At 37.8% G+C, this 14,732-nt stretch overlaps 2 protein-coding genes and 1 pseudogene across 2 annotated transcripts; all 3 read right to left on the bottom strand.

Moving 5' to 3' along the window:
- The window catches only part of LOC130215687 (gastrula zinc finger protein XlCGF7.1-like), a 359,478-nt pseudogene that overhangs the window by 144,316 nt on the left and 200,430 nt on the right, over nucleotides 1–14,732 (bottom strand).
- On the bottom strand, nucleotides 515–3,533 carry LOC130215679 (zinc finger protein 239-like). The gene is made up of 2 exons (XM_056447516.1): nucleotides 3,428–3,533; nucleotides 515–2,060 (listed from the first exon to the last, which is right to left on the bottom strand). The coding sequence occupies exons 1-2, from the start codon at nucleotides 3,480–3,482 to the stop codon at nucleotides 1,087–1,089; spliced, it is 1,029 nt and encodes a 342-aa protein (XP_056303491.1). The 5' UTR covers nucleotides 3,483–3,533; the 3' UTR covers nucleotides 515–1,086.
- Nucleotides 4,403–6,633, bottom strand: LOC130215648 (gastrula zinc finger protein XlCGF7.1-like). The gene has a single exon (XM_056447491.1). The coding sequence runs from the start codon at nucleotides 6,630–6,632 to the stop codon at nucleotides 5,778–5,780; it is 855 nt and encodes a 284-aa protein (XP_056303466.1). The 5' UTR covers nucleotide 6,633; the 3' UTR covers nucleotides 4,403–5,777.

The following is a 14,732-nucleotide window of genomic DNA, read 5'->3' as shown; positions in this document are numbered from 1 at the left end:
ATTTATTCATCTATCAAAAAATGATGAAAAAATCGTTCTAATTAATTTTAATGTAAAACAATCATGTTTAAATGTCAGTAAACAATTATACACACTTTACACACTTATTCACACATTTATATTATAAACAGGCAATAGTCAGACTGCACTATGGTCAGCAGTGTCTTCATAAAACTGTTTTAATAAAATAAATGATCAACAAATGAATCTGTCATGATGAAGGCATTATTTACACACAATATGAATAAATAGATAAACACTTCCAACTATAAATTGCTACTTACAAAAATACTTTCTTCTTACTTCTACTTTCTTTTTACAGAAGCGGAAAGGATTTAAAAAGTCAAGAGTGATGTGTTTAGTGTCGTAGAATAAAACGTGAAAGTATCTTGAGTTTGTGTTTGCCACCAACCTTATTGAAGCCATTTAACCTTAATCCCGTTCAAAAAACCCACTGACTCTGAGACGAGGGAACCAAAACTGCTAACATTTGTATACAAACTGATGCCATAGTTGCTCCAGTGTATTGATAAACCATAGTGGGTGTTTACCTATCAGTCTTGCGTTGGACACAGTCAACCAATCACAACAGACTGGGTCATCGACCAATCGCTGGATAATAAAAAACACATGGGAGTTATTGGGATCAGTAAGTAAAAATAAATGCATATCATAGATCATGACAATGTGGCCATGTCATTGACCCGTGAACATTTCCTGCTTATTATCAGACTATTTCATAACTGTAACAAGAGGCAATTCAATCATAACTTAATGTTAAAACAGCTACCATAACAATATTTATCAATATTTGGCTCTTTTTGGATTCTCGGAAGCTGTCGAAATTAAAAATGTAAAACAGGAAATATGCTGGGAACAATGTTTTTGTTTACATCCCTCAAAATGGTCTATAAGACAATAACAGTGTTCTTTGAGCTTGCGTTCACATCAGCCTGTTGTTGGAGACCCCAAAACCAAAACAGGACCTTTTATAATGTATAACAGGGGCTGTTTAACTGAGAAATCTGGTGTGTGTGAATACAGAGTAGAGTTTACAGGGAGAGAGATTACATTCTGCTTTTATAATTAGTTTGTTTTCTCTCCAGTGTGGCTCAGCATATGTTTATTAATGGTTGATGATCGTACGAAACTCTTCCCACACTGAGTACAAGTGAATGGTTTCTCTCCTGTGTGAATCCTTTCATGTGCTTTCAGGTATCTTGAATATCTGAATGTTTTGCTGCAGTAGGAACACATATGGGTATTCTCTCCAGTGTGGATCATCTGGTGCAGTTTCAAGTGTGCAGCTCTAATAAAACTCTTCCCACACTCAAAGCAGACAAACTCTCTCACACCAGTGTGGATCTTCTGATGGTCTTTTAAATGTGATTTCTGTGTAAAACTCTTCCCACACTCAGAACATGGATAAGGCCTCTCGTTTGCATGAACTCTAAGATGTTTCTTCAGCTGTGAAGACCTCAAAAATGTTTTTCTGCATTGATCACATGTGTGTGGTTTCTCTCCAGTGTGGATCATTTTGTGATGTTTAAGGGTACAAGCCAGTCTGAATCTCTTGTCGCATTGTGAACATGTGTAAGGTTTCTCTCCAGTGTGAATCATCTGGTGCCGTTTCAAGTTTTCAGTTCTAATAAAACTCTTTCCACACTCAGAACATGAATAAGGCTTCTCATTTGTGTGAACTCTAAGATGGTTCTTCAGCCCTGAAGCCCTTAAAAATGTTTTGCTGCACTGATCACATGTGTGTGTTTTCTCTCCAGTGTGGATCAGCTTGTGTGTTTTCAGGTATCCTGAATTACTGAATCTCTTGTCGCAGTGTGAACACTTGTACGGTCTCTCTCCAGTGTGGATTCTCATGTGACGCTTGAGATACCATTTGAGGCTGAAACTCTTTCCACACTGAGTGCAGGTCAAACCTTTTATGTCCGTTCTTTCCATTGAAACACCATGTTCAGTCTTTGATTCAGTTTTGGTTTCACTTTTGACGTGATGTTTCTCCTCATCTTCACTCAGATCTTCTCTCTCCTCCTTCACCATCACATCTGAAAATTAGGTCACATGTTAAGAGTCTAGTTTTTATCCGTACAGTCAAATGATCATGAATAAGTGCATTTGTGTTTGGTTGAGATGTGTAAGAGGTCGAATGTGCTTGCGCTCTGACTTTTATACACTCAAAAAAAAAAAAGATTTGGCTTCATAGACATGACACATTTAAGGTTGTAGTCTATGGACTGTAATTACCATAGACGTAGTATCCGTGATGTCACCTATAGGTTTCTGAAGAGTGCAAATGAAGCTACGAGTAGGCGTGGCCAACCGGCGCCATTTTTTTCGCACGTCATCGCATTGACTGGAGGTAACCAAAAAAAGGCAAAGAGGCGGAGCGTGAGCGTAGTTACAGACGCCTTGGAGCAATTTACTTAGATGGGCTTTTCTTTGGGAGAAACGCTTGATACTTCATTACCTGCGACTTCTTTGTGTTCTGACCACATGTGCTTGGTTGTTCACTATATCAGGGGTTTTCAAATTGTGGGGTGCGATAGCACCTATTAAAGGGGGTGTGAGACATTGAGGCGTGCACTCGAGTAAATTATGATGACAATTTGTATGTGTTTACTAGAGTGAATCTGATTAACATTAGCCCCACATCTAACTATCAGGCACCTGTAGAGTGTATGCGTTCCAGTAAAACACATACAAATAAAATGGAGCGGGTGCTTTTTAAAATGAACGACTGAATGAAAGTCAAACCAGTGAGCCGTCTGACAAAAAAAAAAGTGGCCTTCTGAATCAAATCAGCAGGATTCCCTTCTGGATCTTTAATTTTAAGACACTAGTGACTACCCTTACAGGAATGAATGCAAACTTCTGGATGAATGCATAATATGTACGCAGCAGATCCCCTTCCAGCTGCAACCCAGTACTGGGAAACACCCACACACTCTCACATGCACACTCAAACACTATGGCCTTCATCCAATATAGCACAGGTGTTTGGACTGTGGGGCAAACCGGAGCACCTGAAGGAAACCAACGCCAACCTACGCGAGATCATACCGTTTTAAATATTCTGGTTTTGATACTTATTTTTGCAGGTTTATTTAATTGCAATCATGTGATTAGCATTGAAGTATCTTGTGCATGTTACAGATGAAACTGAACATGTTTTCAAACTGGAATCATGACACTGAGAAACAACAGTATCTGAACATGCCGACACTCATCAGTCACTGAGGCAGAAAACTCAAGCTTATTGACAGAGAGACCTGGAGATTGGTCAGTTTCACTGCGGTCAGTGAGTGTCCAGTTTTCTCCAGTTATGATCAATGCAGCAGCGAAGACGAATGTCGGATTAACAACCTCACTGTTCTACAGCCTCATTATTGAAGAGTAATGAATAAACACAAACCTATTAGTTCTTCAGTCTCTTCCTGTTTAATTCTGCAGGGTTCTGGATCACTCATCTTCTCACTGTCCTTCAGTAAACTCTGTCTTTGTCTTTCACTGATGGCGGCAGAGCTACAGGAGAAAAAACAAAACAAATCTGATTCATTTACACTGATTGAGGAAATAAACACATTATGATGTTAGATCTGATGATATAATATGTGATTATGCAATTTTCTAAAGTCAGGTGACAACAATAAAATTTACTTAAATATTAATGAGCCTCAGACTATAAACACTCATTAAACAAACATTCATGGTCAGCAGCCAATCAGCTCATTTTAGACAAAGTGTTTGCAGGATGAACTCATCACTATTGTGTATAATTTAAAAAATTATATCAGTATATAGTTTTATCAAGTATTCACACCAATAAAGGAATCAGATTGTCAGCAGTCGCGCGTCTGTACAGAAACTGAGAAATCAGAAAAGCCGTTGGAAAATAAAGAGCGCCAAAACTATTTAACGCCTCTGCATCAAACTTCATACACGTTAGTCCCTTCATTTGCCTAAAGATACTTTGACATACTCATACAAACGCTGATGAACTCACTAACCCAGTAAAACCCAAACACATTCACTCATATTGTCCTCAGAGCTCCTCTCTGCCTTGGTCAGCAGACACACAGATAGAGGTGAACTCAATGCAGAAACTAGTCGCAGATTGTCGCTTTAATAAACTGTAAAGTGTGTTTTATTGTTGTGTAAACACGAGAAAAAGCATTAACAACTCACCTCAGCTCTGAAGACTCGACGCTGAATGAACGCGTCGGCGCTGACGTCGTTACAGCAAGGCGGGAGCTACGGTGACGCGGCAAATTAAAAGCTGACAAACCAAAACGATCGCTAATGTAAACAAAAACGCACACATTATACATGTGTGGTGAAACTTTTTATGAGGCACTTAAAAATGCACTTACGATTATAAAAAGCAAACGTAACAGGCATATGCTTCATGGCTGACAGGCATATGTATAAAACAAATTATTCCTGAGCGAGGCGGTAAGTGGGCGCAACAGGATTTTGTCAAAAACACTGCTGTAAGCAGTATTCACAAGCCATAGATATTTACATTAGATGTCGTCTACGCTATTGTTGTCTATTGAAAGGAATGGTCAATAGAGCCGCCATTTTAGTACAGGGTAGCGTTCTTTTAAAATAAATGTGGGACCAAGGTGTAGTGGAGAACTGAACCATCCAGAGCCAGAGATATATACACATATACAAATATGTATGATTGGGAGTTTTCCCAGTGGTCAGTATGCAATTAATTCTTTAATTACGAAAATTATATTACATCACTTATCTACATTGATGGATTAGTGACCGTGCGGGCATTACTGATAAATAGCGTGTGCTTGTGTATGGAAATGTATTATCTTCCCTCCCTGTTAAATTTGATCTAATCCGTGTCCTGAAACACACCCCCTGCTTTCACTTCTAATGCTAACGGAGGGAGCGATTCACTTGTAAACGAATCAACTCGAATGAGAATGAACAACTCATTCTCTTAGCCGACAATAATACAAGTTTCTGGCATCAGAGCATTTTGTTGTCATATTTTAGTTAGATTGTTTGCTGATTTTATTCACCAAAACTAGCATAAGCCTATTAAGTGCGAGTTGGTGCTGCTTTGGCTTATGGTCAGTGCAGTAAGAGACTGCATTATCATCAATACTTGTTGAGCACAAAAGTAAGTAACATACAAAAACGTTCAAATGAAATCTTACCTATGAAATGTTCTGCCTTTATGCTTTGTTGTCTCCTCACTACACCCGTAGCTAAAGGCCAGTATCTTCACATTGGCTTTAGTCTTGACTGGTGCGGTTGAATGACATTTGCCCTGGGAGCACTGTACAAATGTGGCGGCGCTATTGACGCATGCTCAGGGTCTGTATACAATATCTAGTGTATATATCTATGTTAACAATCGCTAATGTAGACAAAAAACACCTTAATCATTTGAAGTGAAACTTTAATTAGGCCCTTAAAATGTTAAAATTAACTAAAATTTAAAAGCAAATGTAATAGGCATACACTAGATTAGCTTATGTATACAAACCGACGTCATAGTTGCTCCAGTGTATTGAAAAGCTGTGGTGGGCGTTTCCTATCAGCCTCGCTTTGAATGCAGTCGACCAACCAAAACAGACTGGGTCATCAGAGCAATCACCGCAGATTAGCGTCACATAAAGGAAGGGTTTGGACAAAACGATTCACCGAACAAATCATAAGGGAGTCGTTGGGATCATTAGGTGAAAATAAATGCATATTAAATGACAATACCAGTGTTCTTTAAGCTTGTGTTCACATCAGCCTGTTGTTGGAGACCCCAAAACCAAAATAGGACCTTTTATAATGCATAACAGGGGCTGTTTAACTGAAAAATCTGGTGTGTGTGAATATAGAGTAGAGTTTACAGGAAGGGAGATTTCATTCTGCTTTTTTAAGTCCTGATTTTTCTCTGCAGTGTGACTCAGCACATGTTTATTAAGGTTTGATAATCGTATGAAACTTCTCCCACACTGAGTACATGTGAATGGTTTCTCTCCAGTGTGAGTCATCTCATGTGCTTTCAGGTGTCCTGATTGTCTGAATGCTTTGTTGCAGTGTGAACACACGTACGGTCTCTCTCCAGTGTGAATCATCTGGTGCATTTTCAAGGCTCTAACTGTAATAAAAGTCTTCCCACAGTCAAAGCACACGAACTCTCTCACACCAGTGTGGATCTTCTGATGTTCATTTAAACTTAACTGTCGTGTAAAACTCTTTCCACACTCTGAACATGAATACGGCCTCTCCTTTGTATGAGCCCTAAGATGGTTCTTCAGCTCTGCAGGCCTCTTAAATGTTTTACTGCAGTGATCACATCTGTGTGTTTTCTCTCCAGTGTGGATCAGCTTGTGTGTTTTCAGGTTTCCTCTATTATTGAATCTCATGTCGCAGTGTGAACACTTGTAAGGTCTCTCTCCAGTGTGAATGATCATGTGGCGCTTGAGAATCTCTTTGAGGTTATAACTCTTTCCACACTGAGTGCAGGTGAAACATTTCACAGCTGTTCTTTTTACTGATGAACTATGTTCCATCTTCAATTGAGTTTCTTCTTCACTCTTGACATGATGTTTCTCCTCATCTTCACTCAGTTCTTCACTCTCCTCCTTCACCATCACATCTGAAAATAAATAAGTCACATGTTTAAGAGTCTAGTTTTTATCCGTACAGTCGAATGATCATGTATAAGAGCATTTGTGTTTGGCTGAGATGTGTAAGATCTTCATAGACATTACCAGTGGTGTAAAGTAACAGATTACAAATACTTAAACTACTGTAATTGAGTAGTTTTTCTCAGGAATTGTTAATTACCAAGTAGTTATAAAAATGTTTACTTTTACTTTCGCTTGAGTACATTTTTACTGCAGTATTGGTACTTTAACTCCATTACTTTCCTTCAACCTGCAGCCACTACCTAATCTTTTCTTGTCTATAGGGATTATAAAAATCAGTCCTGTGATTCCTGCTCAATCAAATCACACATAGAAGGTAAATCACATCATGATAAGCTACCTCAAGACATGGATGCTTCATAATAGCAGCAAACTTCTTGGAAGCAGTAAAAGTGTCCAAGAAGATGTCCAAAATCTTTACACACATTGACCCAGAGGCTGTTTAGATGCAGGTCACTGATGAGAAGATGACGAATGTTTACTGTTTGATGACTGAAATGGCATCATGACGTCAGATTAACGTTGCACCCCAACGTCGTGGGGACATTGCATTTTGTTAGAAAACGAAAAACGGGTTGACGTCAGAACCCAATGTAACGCCGACAACGTCCAGCTTAAAATCAACCAAATATCAAAGTCTAATGATGTTACAGTTTGACTTTGTGTTGACGTTACCACTATGACCAGGGCCGGAGCAAGCTGAACTCCCGCTCCAGGCAAAGGACGATCACGCCCCCCTCAACCCGAAAGTGAAAACGAAAGTGACCAGTTAGCAAAGTGAGGAAGGGGGGTTGGGGTGGGGGGTCGCGGATATAACTGAGGATGCAGGTGGTGAGGGAGGTGTCGCGGACGCCGCCCTCTCTATTCTGCCACCCTAGGATATAACTGCTGAGGACGCGGGTGGTGAGGGTGGTGTCGCAGATTCTGCCAAGGTCGCCTCTATGGACGCGCCGGCCCTGACTATGATGTCTATCAGATGTTGGATTTTGGTTGCCATACCTGATGAATAAATGTCAGTATTTTACATCAATATGATGTTGAATAAGACTTCAAGTTGGTTTTTGGTTACTTCCCAACACAACCAAAAATCAAACAAATATCAACGTTATTTAACGTCGTTATTGGGCATCAAAATAACGTTGATCTTAGATGCTGGCTAGACATTAAATTTTGGTCACCTGACATCACAACCTAAATCTAACCTAATATTACCTACCTAACGTTGTGTGCCTGCTGGGTAATCACTAAATGCACTACAGAATGTTACGTTTACACACATCCACAAATTACAAGTAAACGCATCAGCTTTTTACAGCGTAATACTCACAACTCTTGAGTACGTTTGAAAGGTCTACTTTTTAATTATACGTTGAGTAATATTTACAGCAGGTACTCTTACTCGCACTACATTTTTAGGCAAGTAATGGTACTCTTTCCACCACTGGACGTGACACATTTAAGGATGTGCTCTCACTAGGCACGACTGCCTTGAATAGGACTGGGTGCAATTATCATGATTGACAGAAGGCATTTTTAAAACGTGACTGTGCAAGAACTGGATGCATTTGAGTCTGTGGATGTCGAGAAAGAGCAAACAGCAGATTTTACCTGTCAGTGGGTGCACATGAATATCAGAAGAGAAATGGCGGATTTATGTTGTTTTGGTATTTATGAATTTTATTGTTTCACTGTAACCCGCTGTAAAGAAACAGTGTAAAACACACACTTTCATACCATAATAAATAGAAATACTGTTAAAAATCTCGTCATTTTTTTTCTTGTCGCATGTAGTGAAACATTTAAGTGCCGTGGGTAAAAGTTGTTTAATCCAGCTACCACCGCAGGTATATTTCAAACCTGTGTGAAGCACAACCTGTACATCTGATCAAAATGGTTGCCTCCTTGTTTTCTTCAGCTTTCAAAACATGTGTTTAATTGTGTTGTAACTTCTGACCGCTTCGCTTCTACTGAATCTCTCTGGTTAACTCTTCATGGGCCTAATCACAGACTGAGCCACCTTTTATAATGCAGTATAGGGGCTCTTTACCATATAATGTGAGTAATTATTCATGTGAGTGGAGATTAAATACACAGTCAATGCAAACACAACAACGCTGAATGTGCAACATATTTGCATCGAATGCACTGAAATTGTTTCAATCACGTCTTTCGCTCAAGTTCAAGATATTAAACTCAAATTCGCATGCAGTGATTAGCATAGCAGTATCTTGTGCATGTTACCAATTAAACTGAACATGCTTAAAACTAGAAAATCAAGACACTGAGAAACCACAGTCTCTGAACACACCGACACTCATCAGTCACTGAAGGAGAAACTCAAGCTTATTCACAGAGACCTGGAGATTGGTCAGTTTCACTCCGGTCAGTGAGTGTCCAGTTTTCTCCAGTTATGATCAATACAGCAGCGAAGACGAATGTCGGATTAACAACCTCACTGTTCTCCAGCCTCATTATTGAAGAGTAATGAATAAACACAAACCTATTAGTTCTTCAGTCTCTTCCTGTTTAATTCTGCAGGGGTCTGGATCACTCATCTTCTCACTGTCCTTCAATAAACTCTGTCTTTGCCTTTCACTGATGGCGGCAGAGCTTCAGGAGAAGAAACAAGAGAAATCTGATTCATTTACACTGATTGAGGAAATAAACACATTATGATGTTAGATCTTGTGATACAATATGTGATAACAATAAAATTAACTTAAATATTGATGAGCCTCAGACTATAAACACTGATTAAACAGTCATTCAAGATCCGCAGCAGATCAGCTCATTTCAGACAAAGTGTTTGCAGGATGAGCTCATCACTATTGTAATTAATTTTTAAAAAATGCATTTGTACCAATATATTGTTTTATTAAGTAGTTACAGCAGGGGTGTTGCTAGAGCCAATTTACTGGGGCACGTGCCCCAATAAAAATCTCCAGTGCCCCAGTAAATGCATTGAGATATGATTTACTTCATATGCAAGTGTATTTATTAAGAGTGGTAATTCTGAAATAAAGATGTTATTGTCTATGTGCAACCGAACCAACGCTGGTGAAAGCAATGTATTTAATCAAAAAGCAAACGATGCAACCCGCGCGACTCTCGCACGCGCTGCTCTTCTCCTGGTGTGAGTCCCGGTAGTTAACATGCATGGCAAAATACTTGCTTGTCACGCGCCGCTCATGCGTTGTAAAACTAGCGTAACAGCCTTTTTCTGTTTTGCAAGTGGACAAAACTAAAGTTTAAACAATATGACGGTGATCTTACTAAGCATGCCTCCTGATAGATTTTTTTTGTATGAAGCAAAAAGGAGGGACGACGAGTCAGGGAGGTAAAGACTTAATAAATCTAATTCTCTGCCATGTATCAAGTCTAAGACAACAAATAATTCTATAAAACATCTTTTTTTTTTTCTAAAGAATTGTCTATAGAATTTCATTAAATGAAATTAATATTCATGCAAAACATTTCTTAAATGAACTTAGCATATCACTCCAGTTGTGTCTGGATTATGATGGTATAATAACAATAATACTTATAATTATAATAAATATTTGTTTTGTATATATATATATATATATATATATATATATATATATATATATATATATATATATATGTATATATATATATATATATATATATATATATATAAAAAAATATGTATATATATATATATATATATATAAAATATGTCTAGCAACGCCCCTGAGTTACACTAATAAAGCAATCAGATGAATTTTCTGGATTAAAATGTGTATATCTGCCGCTGTATATTTCCATTGTTTCTCTTCAGATACTATGCGATATTACTATTACAAACGCTGATAAACTTGTACTTACTAACACATAAACTCAAACACATTCACTCATATCTTCCTCTCAGAGCTCCTCTCTGCCTGCTGTATTGTTTTGGTCAGCAGACATACAGATAGAGGTGAACTCAATGCAGAAACTAGTCGCAGATTGTCGCTTTAATAAACTGTAAAGTGTGTTTTATTGTTGTGTAAACACGAGAAAAAGCGTCAACGACTCACCTCAGCTCTGAAGACTCGACGCTGAATGACGCGTAAGTGCTGACGTCATCACGGCGAGGCGGGCGCAACAGAAGATCGTCAAAAACCTTTTTCTTACCATGGGATAATGTTTTGTTTTGTTAATTACAAAACACAACCTTTACATAAATAGAAAATATATTTCCTTAATATTACCTTACATATATTGCTTTCTGAAATGCAGTAATACTTCGAAATGGTAAAAATTATATTTGAAAAACAACCGAAACTTGTAAACTATATAATCTATATAATATTGTGTGATGTATACGTCCATTCTGTTTTTTTCATTTTCATGTACTGTAAATGTATATTCTCACTTATCGCATAATAATAAATAAAAGATTGTCAAAAACGCGGCAAACAAAAATACTGCCGAGAGGAGGAGGGGTATGGCAAGCTATTTGACATTTAATTAATAACCTGTACTAGTATCTATTTATATGTTACTAGTGCTTCTTGTTTTAGATACTAGTATCTTTTACATTAAGTACTAGTGCATATTCATCATATACTCGTGCCTATTCTTTAGATACTAGTGCTTTTTAAAAATATACAAGGGCTTACTCGTTAGACACTAGGGCTGCATCCGAAACCGTCTACTACTCAGTAGGTACTGCATTTGAATTTAAACGTAGTACTCTGCTGTTACAAAAGTACGTTCTATACAGTATATATGTGAGCAGTATGAATGGAAGTCGGATGTACTACATTCTCCATTTTGTCATGGTCACGTGACCTCTACCTGCATCAGTTGCGTCGCTTCACTCCCATTCATGAATTCTCTCGCGAGGCATCATGGGATTGCTCAGCTTGCATGGGATGAGCACTTCAGAATCTCGCTGGAATTAGTGAGTCATCCCGTTACTTCTCGCATACTGATTTTCGAATTCTATGAATCTGGACATACTACTCGGCTCACATACTGTTTTTAACGTACTATATAGTATGGAAGTATGTGGTTTCGGATGCAGCCTAGTTTTATTTTATTAGATACTAGTGCCTATTAAATAGAACCGCGATAACTGGGCAAACCAGACAGGTTCAGAAACAAAAGTCTATGTATAAAAGCACTAATATTATATTTGCACGCAATTGACAAACAGTCGCAGCTAAGTTAAACTTTAGTGACCATCCTGTCTACTGTCCCGACGCATCGGGCCATTGGTCAGTCCTTATTGTTGAGCTCTGTAATGACTTAGTGCTTTTATGTTCTAAACTGTCAACATATACTCATAAGATCCTTAAATCATAAATCTAATATTTAAAAAAATCTTTTGTTTTACTTAGGTCCATGATTAGCATCATGCTAACTACATGCTAATCATGTTAACATCACAATGACTCAATTAGCATTTTATAAGTATTATGATGACACAATTAGCATCATGCCAGCTACATGCTAGTCATGTTAGCATGATTCGAAAACCTGATTAGCATCATGCTAGCTACACGCTAATTTATCTTTTATATTTATTTCTATAGCGCTTTTACAATGTAGATTGTGTCACAGCAGCTTCACATAGAAGATTATAGTGAATTGAAAAAGTGTCAGTCCAGTTTTGTTCAGTTCAGTGTGGTTTAATTTTCACTACTTAGAGTTCAGACACTGAAGAGCAAAGCCATCCATGCGCAGTTCCACGGGTCCCGAACCATGCAAGACAGTGGCGACAGCGGCGAGGAAAAAACGTCACTAATTGCCGAAAGTGAAGAATTAAAAAACCTAGAGAAACCAGGCTAATCATGTTAGCATCATGCTAATTGAGTTGCTAACATGATGCTAACACAATTACAATCATGTTTGCTACATTCTAATCATGTTAACATCATGGTAACAACTCAATTAGCATGTTGTTAACATGATGCTAACATGATTAGCATGTAGGGGAGAGGGGTAAATTGTCCCCTTTAGAGGCAAGAATGTAACCAAAATTGTCTCCATAGACTTAACATTGGCACAAAATAGCTGACAATCGGTTCTTTTGATTAATGAAACTCAAAATGTCTCTTTAAACTTATCATTGGCACAAAATGACTGACATCCAAAAATCCCCATAGACTTAACATTGGCACAAATAGTCTGACATCAGATATTTGGATGAGAGTGACATAGAAGTTTAGGGGTGGGCTCATTTGACTCGGCCTATCAAGCCTATTATGTAGTGATAAAACAAATTTGTACATGTTCCCTAGCAACCACTTATACAACCCTAACAACCATATAAAAACATTAACAAGCCATATCTCAGGCTGTTAAAATCTCCTTTGTTGTCACCTATTAAACTGCATTGCCACAGCCTAGCAACCATTTCAAATACCCTAGCAACAGCATGAACACCTATTTGGCCATTTCTTAGCACTCCATTGCTTTCGGGCAGTACGGTAATACATTTTACCCCATAGATTTACCACGGCAAACCCCACTGACATTTTCTTTAGTTATCAGAATGCAACTTTATATATAAACAATACAACAAAATGCATATCTCTATATGAAAACGTATAACTAGGCTACAATTAATCACTACACTATCCAACCATGTGCGTGTTTTTAATGTATAGAATTTAATGAATCCATATTAATGTGCAGTTGGGCTTTTGTACATCTGAAATAGTAAGGTGAGTGTATTAACTGTTTATATATTTAAACTCATTTTCTGATTAACTTAGCTTATATAGTTCACAAAAAAAATGTAAAGTATATTTATGTATAAGACACTTAGTAATCTGAAAGCTTGACTTCTACTGTATTATTTGGCCATGTATCATTTATCCCCTCTAGCAAGCTACTGTGGGCCCATAAAGGGCAGCGTTAATGTGGGTCCAGATAGCGGCATGAAATGTGGGGCATGTGTGGGCCCCCTTTGGGACAGCCCAAAAGTGTGGGCTATCCAGCACTAATCAGAGCGGGTTAGCCCACAGTCAGCCCACACTTTTGGGCTGTGCCAAAGGGGGCCCACAAGTGCCCCACAGTCAGCCCACACCATTGTGAACTGCTTGCAATGACCCTGTATGAGCCACTGAGTCTGGTTCTACTTTGTACATATAAAAAAACATTATACATTGCATATTCAGAACAATTTCACGTAACAATAAACTGGGTCATATTAATAACCATTTATTTACGGAGTTTAAAAACAAAAAATGTAACAACTGTATTATATTGAAATGGAATTATATTTCAAACAAAATCAAACATCAATAAACACAAAAGAAACTCCAACAATTTTAATCAAAAGCAAGTCCCCTCTGAGTTTTGGCCCTTCCTTGGCACCCAACATCTCACCATCCCCCCTACTGGACACATCAGGAACAACAGGGTCGTAAAACTGCCTGGATCCAAGTCTGCAGATGCCCCATAAAAGGCTGAAAGCAGTTTTCACAATCGCTAATGTATGTAAAAAACACCTTCCTCAATCAGTTGAGGTAAAACTTTAATTTAGGCACTTAAAACGTTAAAATTAACTCAAATTTAAAAGCAAACGTAATAGACATACTAGACGGCTGACAGATATTTAACTAAAATGATTTCTGAAGAAACTTAAATTTGTTTTTAATAAAACTTAAGAATACGATTAATAAAAAAAACACCAAATAAAAAATAAAAACATATCTATAAAAAAAAGATGAAAATAAAATTAATGTTAATGAGAAACGATTACGTTTAAATGTCAGTAAACAATTCAATACACTTTACACACTTATTCACACATGTGTATTATAAAGAGCAGGCAAGAGTCAGACTGCACTATGGTCAGCAGTATCTTCATGAAACTGTTTTATTAAAATAAATCTACACACAATATGAATCCCCAATTCGATAAACACTACAAACTATAAAACACTACTGACGAAAACGCTTAACCAAAAAACAGACAAATCCAAACGCCCAACACAAGCTGTAAAAGCGGGCTTCATTCCAGACCAGTTCAGCTTTTAGTTTTTACAGAAGCGGAACCGATTTAAAAAGTCAAGAGTGATG

Source organism: Danio aesculapii, chromosome 22 (genome assembly GCF_903798145.1).
Source record: "Danio aesculapii chromosome 22, fDanAes4.1, whole genome shotgun sequence".
Lineage (NCBI taxonomy): Eukaryota > Metazoa > Chordata > Actinopteri > Cypriniformes > Danionidae > Danio > Danio aesculapii.
This window is presented reverse-complemented; position numbering and strand designations above follow the sequence as displayed.

Coding starts and splice junctions, on each gene's coding strand:
- LOC130215679 (XM_056447516.1), bottom strand. CDS start 3,482: ATGAGTGATCCAGAACCCTGCAGAATTAAACAGGAAGAGACTGAAGAA. Junction 2,061..3,427: donor AGAGACTGAAGAACTAATAG/GTTTGTGTTTAT, acceptor CCTAATTTTCAG/ATGTGATGGTGAAGGAGGAG.
- LOC130215648 (XM_056447491.1), bottom strand. CDS start 6,632: ATGGTGAAGGAGGAGAGTGAAGAACTGAGTGAAGATGAGGAGAAACAT.